This window comes from Sparus aurata, chromosome 20, assembly GCF_900880675.1.
Source record: "Sparus aurata chromosome 20, fSpaAur1.1, whole genome shotgun sequence".
Classification (NCBI taxonomy): Eukaryota; Metazoa; Chordata; class Actinopteri; order Spariformes; family Sparidae; genus Sparus; species Sparus aurata.
This window is the reverse complement of record NC_044206.1, coordinates 9,150,163-9,162,341: the sequence shown is the minus strand read 5'-3', so window position 1 is coordinate 9,162,341 and position 12,179 is coordinate 9,150,163. Positions and strand designations below refer to the sequence as shown.

Sequence of the window (12,179 nt, the reverse complement as noted above, 5' to 3'; positions counted from 1 at the left end):
AGGCACGGCGAGAAACATTTACACAAGGCGGTTCTGAGGAACAAACTAAAACGCGCGTGTTCGGCTTTGGCGGTGTGCAGTGATTAGCTCAATTATGGGTCAGATGATGCAATTTAGCATAGTGTGATTGCTGTTACAGTCATCACCAGCATTATGATACAATCAACAAAGACAGTTAATATGGTTACTATGATGAATGAATGAATGAATAATTTTTACAATTCAGGTGTGATTTATTACACTATAGAGAGAGCCAGGTAAGCTGTCTCCCCCTCTTTATGCTAAGCTAAGCTAATCACTTCCTGGGTCTAGCACGTACCAGTGAGTGGTGCCGATCCTTTTGGCAAGAGAGAAAATGAGCACATTTCTCCAAATGTCTGACAGCTCATTAAAGGGAAGGTGCCCAGCAACAATCTGAGTCACGCTAAATGCTGAAACCTGCACCTGTTTCAAAGCAAAGCTGGTGGAGCGAGCTGGTACAGAACTGATTAGTGACAAAAGCAGCAAAGCAGTTTTCTCTGAGCTGTTACAGGTCTGATGATAAGTTGTGATTATTGCTTATTGTGTCAGGATCATGGTAATTTAGCAGATTATTTAGTACTTTAAGAGATTCTTTCGGTATGGAACCGTGGTTTGGACGATAGTAACAGATGTTCCTCTCATCCCTCCACTCAAATAGTCTCGCAGGAACAACATGAGGGATGTGTAGCGTGTGGGGAGACGTTCAGCTCACTCTTACTTGGGGAGAGTGGGTGCAGTGTCTGTATCTTTTGTCTGCACTGGTCCCCATGAGGCATGTGCTGAGGGTGCAGAGCTCTACATCTGTCACAACTGTGACGTAAAGAAAGGGAGAAACTGTGTCAGTAATACAGCAAATGGAATGACAGTTAGTACTACAACCCTTTCACAGTTATGGCTACTACTACAGTACTGAAATGTTTTAAACAAGAATAACAAGAACTACTAAGTTTATACTGTGTTACCTTTGTTATAATTTGACTTTGAATAGAAGTTACTCATTGTAACGTTTGACCCCCCAATTACAGCAAAGTCTTTAAGCATTTGTACAAATTAGCACCTGGTATTGGTACAACCAAGACATCGTCAGACTGAATCGGTCCATTGCTAGTGACTCCCAAAATGACATATATCACCATTCCCTAAACAACATGACTGTTGCAGTGCCCCAGCAACAGGCATGCCGGGCGCTCAGAGAACACCACCTGGTTAGGTTTAGGATTACAACTACTTTGTTAGGTTTAGGCAGCAAAACTTCTTAGTTAGGTTTAGGGAAACATTACGGTTTACCTCAAAATAACTACATTACATATGTAACTTCAGGTAGGAACATACCCACATCATGTACTTAACTTTGTTAGTAAGTTAAAATAACTCACCCCTGACTTTCTCTTTCACACCGGACACGATCCTGCTTCCCTGCTGTAATAATTACTTCACCCACTAGAGGACGCCACCTGAAAAGAAACGTAAATATGGGTGATCTATGTAGTCATATTTGTTTTGAAGACGAGCCAGAAACAACCTGCGTGGGAGTTGTTCATCCCAATGAAAATTAATTTCCGTCTGTAAACTTTTGAAATGCCGTTTGTCTTTAAAGTGCCGCTTTCGCCCCGGCTCCTCCTCGTTTTCTTTCATTTTCGCACCTTTCACATTTCTGTGAAAAACGGTTTTCTGAGCACGTTTGAGTAATAATCATGCGTGTCTGCTGGCTGCAGGGTGGCGGCCTCCTGTCAGTGGGATGTGGAATACTGAGGAGATCTTTAGCCCTCGTGGCGCTGCGGCCCTTTGGAGCTCACTGTAGTTAATTAGTAGCATGGCCTCTGGACTTTTATCTGCTCTGTGTATGAGAGAGAGAGAGAGAGTGTGATGGTACTGATGCTGCACTCTGGAGCTGCTGCTGTGACCTGTGTGTGTGTGTGTGTGTGTGTGTATGTGTATGTGTGTGTGTGGTAAGTGAATCTATAAGAATGTGTTGAGCTGATTGCATGTTTGCGTGCTGTGCATTGGATATCTGTACGTGCTGGATTCAGTGTGTGTGTGTGTATGTGTGTGAGAGAGAGAGAGAGAGAGCTACTGAGGGCTCATCAGGGTCTTTGAGAGATGATGAGGGGCTAGCTGAGTGGAACTTGAAAGGCTAGAAGAAGAAGAGTGTGAGTGAGTCAAACAGGGCATTAGAGCTCGATTCAGCCCGTTGTCACAGAGAAAGGAACGAGGAGATGATGATGATGAAGAGGTCACTTAAGCCTCTCTGTTCAAAACAAGGGCTCTGTAATTACGAACACATTTCCCCCTTAATTTTGGTCATTGGATAGAAATCAGTTTTCTATTCATCGAGGGATTTCTCCCTGAATGGACCGCGCTGGAACAAAATGGTGGCTCTAGAAAGACGTCCTTGTTGTTTGAGTCCAACCCTGACATTTAACTCTGATGTTTTTAGATCACTGACACTTTTTACTATACTCTACTGTACCAGCAGGAAATCAGTAAAGATGACAACATGGTTAGTGTTCGGTTCACCAAATCAAGGAAGAAAATACAACCAACACAGACCATATTCACATGGCGGCCATTTTCCTCAAAGGTGGTGCTGCTGTGATGCAGGTTAGAATTTTACAAACATAAAGAATCTGACAAATCATTTTAGTTTCACCACTTCCTGGTCCATCAGCAACTGAAAAGAAGATGGCTAGTGAAAATCTGTAGGGACATCCGGCCACATTTCAAAGTAAAACGTCATTTTAATAACCCATTAGCTAACATTAGCTTTCGACCCCTTCCTAGCTAACATCACTGGTTGGTGACATCCTGTGAGTTTTACATCCAGGACAAAAACAGTGTTTCGAAGACATGCGCTGATATATTAAAAAGAAAGTGTATGAATGCTAACATAAGCTCCTGCAGAAGCCAATGTGCTATCAAATGTGGTGTAACTCATGGCGGACTATGAAACAACGTCTCAAAATTAATGCAGCAGGACCGGGGATATCATCTTCTTCCTTGTTAAAACTTGCCATCTACATTTCCCACGATGCAGCTCACCCACCAACCCATTCAGTCAGAGATTCAGTGCATACAAAAATTGCCTACAGTCCCAAATGAAACAAATAACCTACACTACTCACCCTATAGATTTCTCATTTATCATGAACTGATGCAATGTGAATACAGCTTGTCATGTGCAATAGAGGGTGTGAGTGTGTGTGGGGTTTTTTTATTTCAAAGGATTAAGTGTGGAAGTCTCACCAGGAACTGGGAGACAATATTCTGTAGTCCCGTTGAGCTGAGGTCTTGGGGAAAAAAAGTCAAAATATTGAGATGACATCATATCGGAGTATAACTGTGTTTGAGATTGTAATTTTAAAAAGTGTGTTTTATCTGGAGTTCTATGCTTCGCTACACATTTCAATCACATCCAGTACTGAGTGTAAATGGAGTCTGACAGTGTACAGTAAGTTCACAGAGGAGTCGGGGTAAACAGACCTTTTGACCGTTTTAAAAAAAAATATATGGTGATTACCAGAAATATATATATGAAAAAACCTGTAGAATGTAATAGTGCTATACAACTGTATGTTGAACACTACATGAAGAGGAGTGTACCAATGTTCATGCGTGTATGCAAAGAAACACCAGTAAGGAATCCAAGTGGTGTGACTGGGAAGTGCAAATTTCAGGTACTTGTACTTTAGGTGAGAATTACCTTTTAAAGCCGCTTTGTACTTGAAAAGTAAATACTGTACACTTATATTTGGATAACAACAAGCATGAAATAAGACGTGAGGACTTCATAAAGTTATCTGATTTATGATCATTCATTCAGAACGAATGCAAACACTGAAGGTCCAGCCTTTGAAGTTCCTTGACATTTAAAAGGACAGAAGGATAAACTGCTGGAAAATTATTTTAAAAAAGGGTCAATGAACTGATTATTTACCAGTGTTTGGTTCTAAACCTCCCTTCAACACCTCCACAATTGCTGATCAGACATTAACGGTTCTGATTATTGTTACTATGTGAGATCACCCCTCTTCCACTTGTTGGTTTCCAGGCTTCTGAGGGATAGATCAGACAGCTGATTTCTTTACAATGGTGCCCTCTTGTGGTCTCTGTCTTAATCACTGATATTAAACCACAATGTTCAGTAATGATTTAATAATAGGTAATGAAGTCATTAATTAGCCTGATAAAACTCAGATGTTTCTCTTTATGAAAGTTATAGTCTTTTTGTTTGGACACTTTTTTATTCTGTGTTTACCTGTTGTGAAGATGTAAAAGAAAAACAGACGCATCCTTTGAGTTTTTATAGTATGTTTTTATTTTTTTAACTTTTTTTCTTTAAAAAATGACAAGGTCCAAGTATTTTGGAGGCCCTGCCCTCGCCCTATGTTCCCCAGCCGGCTAGCTCGACTCTAAAGCAACCAGCAAAGAAAAATAGTCATATGGACAATTGATAATATACACCCCATATACAGCAATACATAGTGGTCTACCATAATGTTACCAATAATACGCAACCTCCAATGAGGCTTCAATTCAAACTGTTGCCACTGATATGGTTCATTCCAATAGCAACTGCCAACCAATGACGGTTGTGTTTTTTGACTAGTGCGGGTGGGGCTCAGGTTGCCGCGTTGAGGCGATGAGCTCGCCAACAGCTGCCTTTTCATTTCACACCACCGGCGGCCCAGCAGATAACACGTGATGGCTTCCGCTCGGCCTCACCAGAACGCCCCTTCCCCCCCTTTAAACCAATCAGATTCAGCATAAGTGCAAAGTTTAGGAGGCACTGACACACACACACACACTCTGCTATCCTCGAGGAGCCTGAGTAAACGCCACTGACGGCCCCTACTCTGCTCTAATCTGTCAAACCGCTTCCAATGGTTGAAATGATGTATTACAGTGACCTACAGCTGGTTCACTCTAACCTGGTCATAATGCAGGTCGGGACACAGGAAATGAATCATCTGCGGTTTGGATCCTCATAGAATTAAATTTCAAAAGTTCACTTCAGTTCCACCAACTTCAAGTCTCCTCTATGAATTTCATTTCTATGTTTCTCTCTTATTTCACCTCATCCTGCATACAGTAACAGCCAGTGAAAGACAGGGCAAACTGTAAATGTGTGTGTTTGCATGTGCCAGTGACCCCAGCAGTGGTACAGACAGCATAGAGAAGGTTTCTGTATGTGCATGAAATAAAGACAGAGCCTGTACACAGTGTGAGCCAGCGCGTGTCCGTGTGTGTGTGCGCAGGGCTACAGACACGACTCCCAGTGCAGCTGCAGGTCCGTGCTGTCCAGAAAGTCGGTCGAGAAGACGCTCTGCGGGGTGTGCGGTGCCAGCGGGGCCAGGCTCGTCCCCCCGTCACCAGCTCCCCCTCCGCCTCCTCTCCCCCCTCCGCTGCCTGCGCTCCCTCCGCTGGCGCTCCCCACCATGGAGATGTCCAGCCAGTCCATGCTGTCCAGGGTGGGGTCGCCAAAGTCAAGCCCCGTTGAGTGCGGGGAGAAACCCAGGTCAGACGTGTCCATGGGGGTAGGAGGGTGGTCCAGGATGCTGGGCGTGCTCAGCATTTGGCTGTGAAGGTCGTCGATCAGCGTAAGGCCGCCGTCAGGCTCCACACCCAGCAGCGGGGCGCCTGTGGTGCTCTCCAGGAAGTCCTCCAGGCGTCCACTGCCAGTGCAGGGCTCTCCCATAGAAGGCTGAGGGGAAATGAGGGGGTCCTTCGGTGTGGGAAGGGAGAGGTGGAGAGGGGACGGGGGAGAGGATGGGGAGGGCGGGTCAGAGTGGAGGGGGGCAAGGGAAGGGTCCGGGTTGGCCTTGAAGCCGGGGATTTCTGAAAGGACAGAAAGAGAAAAATGTAATGAACAAAGCAGATGACAGAGTCATGATGTCTTTGTGTCATTAATGTTGGGAACAGTTCATTACCTCCACTTTTCAGCAGGATGTCAAACAGGTCGTCCATCTGCTGACTGTTGCCGCCATTCTCCTGCTGACAGAGGAGGGAGGATGTGATCAGTCAGCCACCAGTCACACACGTAAACACAACACCACTGACTTATACACAACAGACAAACACAAATTCTGACTTTCCTACTTTCGTTAGCATTTGTCTTATCTTGTTGGATTTCAAGCAAGACCTGCATTACATAATATTACAGCTAAATTTACAGAGACCAAAACCATAAAAAAATGTTTTAAATGTATTTTACACACTTTTAGAAGCTTAACTACACTGATTGTGTGTTCGGCTCTGAGTGCTGCCAGATTGCGGTTGACCCACACTCAATACTGTGCCTGTACACATGTTGTGTAGACAGAGCACGGGCGAGAAAGTCTAATATCAACTATATTACTGAGAGATTCCTGAACAAGTGGTAACTCTGCTAACGAGCTAAGGAATACTACCTTGCTACATTTGCTACCTCAACACTGGTGAATGTTACTATATTGTCCTATAAAAGTGCTTTACTTTTGTGTTAGTGAAATTATAGAAATTACATTGTTGTTTTTAAAGTGATATATTGCAGCACTGATGCTGCTGCTCTGTTAACTTGCTGCTAAAGCTACACTTTATGTTAAGACAATGAGTTAGTCGCAGTGTGGGCTGTACAGGTATATCAAAAGCCACCCAAGTTTATTTGGCAAACCATTTTATACACATTTTTTTGTAATCTGACCAAGAGAACGACATCATCCGCATTCAATCAGTGGACAATCGGCCCTCGCTCTTTCCCTCCAGTCAATCAGAGATGCTCTGCAGAGAGAGAGAGAGAGACGCTCTCTGGTATAACCTCCCTCCCGTAAAATGGACTGTGACCTCTCCCAATCATTGTAGGCCTACTTATGCAGTTGCTTTTTGATAGACAACATTAACTTATCAAGTTGCCTCCACATGCAGCTCACCTGCTGCTAGGACAAAGGAATCCTTAACGCAAGATATGTTTTTTAGGGGGACATTCTAAAAAACGTACGGCTGACAGAGACAGCAGATAACGTTGCTGGTAGAGTGAAGAAAGAAAAAGAAAAGATTTATCCTTGGAGTACTAGTAAAGTTCCATTGAACCCTGAGGTATTCAACATACTTTTTGGCCTATCGAGGTGTGTTTGTGTGGATGTTTAAAAACACAATATAAAATACAGTTAATGTAATTGTCGCCTTGTGTGAAAATGTTGAATGAATCCACACTTCGGGAGCCACTTATCAGTAAACCTAAGAAACATCTGTTTTAGTTCCCCTGTCTGGTTTATCGCCTAAATGCAAATCAAACTAAAACAGGTTTTGGTATCAGTCACTTAAACCTACAGCTTTAGGGAGTCAGACATGATATCAATAAACTGTGGTCTGTGATTTTCACTTTCTCTCAGCTGGAAACACTTGACTGGCCTCCAGTTACTTTCTTTTACCTGCAGATATCTCACATCTAAATGTCACTAGTTCACAATCCCCGCTCTTGGGAACATAGACACGTTTCCCATGATGCTTATGGTCAGCACATGACAAAATTGAGAGTGGGCTCCAACAAAAATACATAAAGTACGAAAATGCTTTAAACATTAAAGGATTTTCTTTAAATCAGACACAAGTCAGACACTATCAAACAGTAAACCCAACATCACTTCAACCTCTCTGCCCAACATTTTCCAGCTGCCTTCTGAGTTCAGAAAAATGGGCCCAAAGCTCAGTGTGACTCTAAGAAGGAAAATGGAGGAACAGACAGAAACAGAAACACACTGAAGGAGAGATGGAAAGAAAGAGGACATACTTTGGAGCACTGAGGAGGAAGGGAGGTGTTGGGTTTGGGAGAGGGAGGGGTGAACAGTGTGTGCCGGTCGTAAGGCGGACACACTGCCGCTCTCTGCCCGGGTGGAGTGATGGGATGAAAAGAGAAGAAACAAAGAGAAAAAAAGTTAATGCCATGTGGAGAAACCCAAGCAGTAGAGATGAAATGATGGAGGAGCTGATCGAGAGCGGAGGAGGGAAGGAAGAGGAGGAGGAGGAGGAGGAGGAGGAGGAGGAGGAGGAGGAGGAGGAGGAGGAGGAGGAGGAGGAGGAGGAGGAGGAGGTGTGGGTGTTACCTTTAGAGAAGAGAAGTTGCTTTGGCATTCGCTGTCTGACATGTCGTCAAAGAAAGGCTGCAGATTGGGCGGAGCGGTGACTGACAGGCTGGTTTGTGGCACGCCATTGGTGTCTAGGTGTAGTCCCGCCTTCTGTCCCTGTGTGAAGACAGGGAAAAGACTCATTTAGACTGTAAAACAGCAGGCATAAATATGTTGCGTAAATCATCTGTTATTGGCTAGTTAGGTCTTTCTGAATAACAGGCTGCTATTTCATATTTCAGCCTACTGTCTGTGTGATCTGGAGGATTTTTTTTAACTGTGTTTGTGGCGACACCTGGTGGCGGGAAGATGTCACTGCTTGGAAGATGAAGCCAGTCTGACAAGACTACAAAATGTTACATTACATTGATCATCCTTTAACTATGTGGCATTAGTTCATGCTATATACTTTTCCGTATAAATTGAACATTAAAAAAATAAATAAAACAAAAAAAGTTATTAAAAAGCGTGTCTCAGGTGTACCTTTTTGATTGGTTGGCTCACAGGCTCGGCCTCTGGCTGCTCTCTCGATTGGCTGTCAGTGCTGGGGAGTTTACTCGGAGTCGACTGCAATCTCTAAATAAAATAGAACAACAAGCAGAGATAAATATTTCGTCACATATTATAAAGCCATCAAAGAAAGTCAGTGTAACTGTACCTGCAGCGTGATGCGTCCGTTGGTTTTTGCCAATGAGGACACTCCGTTCTGTCCGTCCGTGGTGTTACTGGTGAGAGCGATCAGGTAGTGGTTGCCGTTGCTGTCGGTGACCAGTGTTGGAGCGCCGTTAGCCTTGAGGAGGTCTAATGAAATGGCCTGAGTGTGGATCTGAGTGCCATTCTGTTGGTTGATGAAAACTGGAGCCACCTGGAAACCACAGATTTGATAAAATCAGACAATGACAACTTAAAAGGGCTATGATGTTGTCATTGAATGTAGTGCCAGTTCAGTCATTACATTCCCAGTCTGCTGCGTGATGTGTAGCTGCTGGGATGTTACCTGCTGTGTGGTTACAGCTGCTGTCTGCTGTCTATGCTGCTGCCTCTGCTGAGCCTTCAGGTGCTTCCTCTGCTGGATTTGGCTCACTGCAGGTTTCTGGATCTGAACCTGCTTCAGCTGGACCTGGCTCTTTTGCTGGCTCTGTTGAACTGGTCCTTGGGTTTGTTTCAGCTGGTTCTGCTGCACCAGCTTCTGCTGACTGAGTTTCTGCTGGGCAAGTCTCTGCTGTGCTAACTTCTGCTGGGCCTGCAGCTGTTTCTGTTGGGTTTGCTGTATGATGAGCTGCTGCAGCTGCTGCTGCTGATGGAGCAGGATTTGGGCATCTTTCTTCTGCTGTTGTAGTTTTTGCGGGTTCGACTTTAATTCCGCCACCTTCTGCAGTTGCACCTGGCTCTGCATCAGAGTTTGTTTCTGCTGTTCAGCTTGTTGGACCTGCAGCCGATGAATCTGCTGCAGCCTGAGCAGAGTCTCCTGTGAGCACTGCATCGGCTGGGCGGCCTTCTTTACCTGGGCCTCCTCTGTTACTCCCTCCATCCCCTCCTCAGGCTCCACCTCCTTCTTCACCGTCACCACAATGCCATTGGGGAGAGTGGGGGGCTGGATGGCGGAGGCTTTTATCAGAGTTTGAAGTTTAACCTCTGGGGATGATTTGCTCTTTTCACTTCCTTCCTTCTCCAACACTATTCCGCCTGCCATCTTGCCTTGCTCCAGCTGGGACCTGAGGGTCTCTACCAGCCTCTGCTTCTGCCTCAGCATCCTGGTCAGCTCCTCAATCTGTTTGTCCTTCTCCTGGAGCATCTGGTCCTTGTCCATGGTGTCCATTGAAAGGGACTCTGGATGCTGACACGAGGCAGGGGAAAGCCTGGAGAGGCTGCATGAGCTCTGGATCTCCTCTTTGACCTTGGAGAGAGCCTGTGAGAGCGGGGAGAGGTTTGATGGGTGCTGAGGAGAGGGGTGCAGGGTGAGTTGGGTCAGTGGGGAGCTCACCTGAAGGACGACAAAGCAAGAAAAATGTCAGGAAAAGGCTTGAGGGAATAATTTAAGTATATTTGCTTCTCATAAATATCTCACCATCTCTCCAAACATGTCTCCGTTACAGCTCGTCTCGTCTGGACTCATCCCAGCCAGAGACCTCTCAGACGGAGTAGGTGACACCGGAGGGCTGGAGCTGGTGCTGCCAAATCTCATGACCCGCCCTGGAACCATCTGAGCCAATGATGACAAATTTAACTTAAACCCACCCTCTCCTGAATGGTGGTCGGGTGTGGTGTTTGTTGTAGTTGGAGAGGATGTGATGGCGCTGCCAGCTGAGGTCGTGCCCTGCTGGCTCTGCTGACAGATGCCATTTTTCAAAACTGTTGTGGTGGCGCCATTTTGCTCCTGGTAGTTGCGGAGCCTCTCGATGAGATCGTTCTTAGTGCCTGAGACTGTCAGACCACGCAATTTCAGTTCCTGTTTCAGCTCAGCGACCTGGAGGATGAGAAACCAGACCATTACTCTTACTTAGCAGGAGCTGACTCAGAGTGAAAGAAACAGAATAACTGATATGTGAGGGACAAAAAACAATAAGCTCTGGGCCCAGAATCCCCTTAAAAGTCCCAAGATAAATTTGAGTGGGTCACAAAATTGTTAAGAGGTTTAAGAAGGAAAATTAGATAACATCAAGACTATTTCTCTCCCCCTTTTTTTTCGCTTCTCAAATATTGGACACTATGACCTTTGTAGGCCTACGTTTCTCACACTCAAGTCGAAGCTAAAGGTTAAGAAACTGCTTTAGTTGACTTCTGGAGGTTATGTGAGTGTGACGGTTCATCAAGGACATTATTAGTAATCATTTCTTTTGCAAATAACCGTACACTTATTAATAGTCAATTGCCATATTTTTGATATGATATACTGCATTCAATTCAGGACAGCAAACTTTGACTTCATGCCTAAAAGAACTCTTGGTTTATTAATTCAAAGCACAGACTGGCTAATTGCATTTTTAGTCAGCAAGATAGTTTAAACATGCACTTCCTGATCTCCTGGAATTAATGTCACTTAACCCAAGTACTATAAAAGTTACAATAAAACACATTTTAGAAATATTCTTGGCAGGAGCATTTCACTGGGCAAAGCTGTCGGTTTAACTTAGGCTACATCCATACCATTTCGTTTACATAAAGCAACCACACTACTCCAGTATTTTAGAACCATGGATACTATTGGAAACACAGCTGACATTGTTATAGATCCAGAACTCAAGACTGTGTTATTAGTCTGGACGGGCAGAAAGTGACACTTTCACAATGACACAGACAACCATGTTTGCTTCCTGATTGGGTTTGATCAGTCACGATGTGTCCTTCCCCTGACTTTGCCTTATGACCCCATCATATGACCCTTCTCACGAAAGAAAACAAGCCTTGCTTACTAGTGGTGAATTTTACACAGATAATGAATTACAAGCAGTGCTGGCCTTGTTTTCCATGCTGGCACCTGTCTTGCAGTACATTCTGCATTGTCTCTTCTTACTTTTCCACATTGCTCTTCTTCATTCACAGTATTTTCTGTAACTAAGAAGCTAACCAACAGAGTAGTCAATCTGCTTCCTGTTTCTCTGAGAATGTTCATGTGATGTGTGTTTTCAGACGTGTTAGTATGGACGGAGATCCTGTCTGACACGATTGTAGAACACTCGTTTTAGAAGTAGCCTTACTTTGAACTCGTCCAGGTTGGCTGGCAGAGTGCTTGGTTTGGCTCCACCCACTACAGTTTGGCTCTGACGGGCAGTCCCGTTCTGACTGGAGGGGGCCGGGGTGGTCGTCATGGGAATGCTGCGGGAAGGGGAAGGGCCAGAGTTGGTAGTGGGAGGCTGCTCACTTGGTGGCCTGAGGGGAGGCAGAAAACAGTAAAGTTTGAATATTACTTGTACTTCTTTGTTATAGCAGGGAAACATTAAATATGCTGTACAGAATATTATATTATACTAGCCAATTATATTAATGTTTCTTTACTTTCTTTAGTCCTCCAAAAGCAGAAACAATAACATAAGGTCTTCATTGGGATTTGAAGTTCCA

General features: G+C 44.5%; 1 protein-coding gene across 14 annotated transcripts in view; it reads right to left on the bottom strand.

Moving 5' to 3' along the window:
* Positions 1–4,319: 4,319 nt before the first annotated feature.
* mrtfab (myocardin related transcription factor Ab) overlaps positions 4,320–12,179 on the bottom strand; it is a 50,396-nt gene continuing 42,536 nt past the window's right edge. For 9 of the 14 annotated variants that reach the window (XM_030400042.1, XM_030400040.1, XM_030400044.1 and 6 more), the window contains 9 exons: positions 11,819–11,990; positions 10,189–10,587; positions 9,118–10,104; positions 8,779–8,985; positions 8,604–8,696; positions 8,100–8,237; positions 7,787–7,879; positions 5,949–6,012; positions 4,320–5,856 (listed from right to left, as the gene is read on the bottom strand). In XM_030400042.1, coding sequence (XP_030255902.1) covers positions 5,279–5,856; positions 5,949–6,012; positions 7,787–7,879; positions 8,100–8,237; positions 8,604–8,696; positions 8,779–8,985; positions 9,118–10,104; positions 10,189–10,587; positions 11,819–11,990 — 2,731 coding nt within the window. In that variant the 3' untranslated portion in view covers positions 4,320–5,278. The remainder of the gene's footprint in view (positions 5,857–5,948; positions 6,013–7,786; positions 7,880–8,099; positions 8,238–8,603; positions 8,697–8,778; positions 8,986–9,117; positions 10,105–10,188; positions 10,588–11,818; positions 11,991–12,179) is intronic. The other 5 variants (XM_030400043.1, XM_030400054.1, XM_030400045.1 and 2 more) reach the window with 4 other exon arrangements.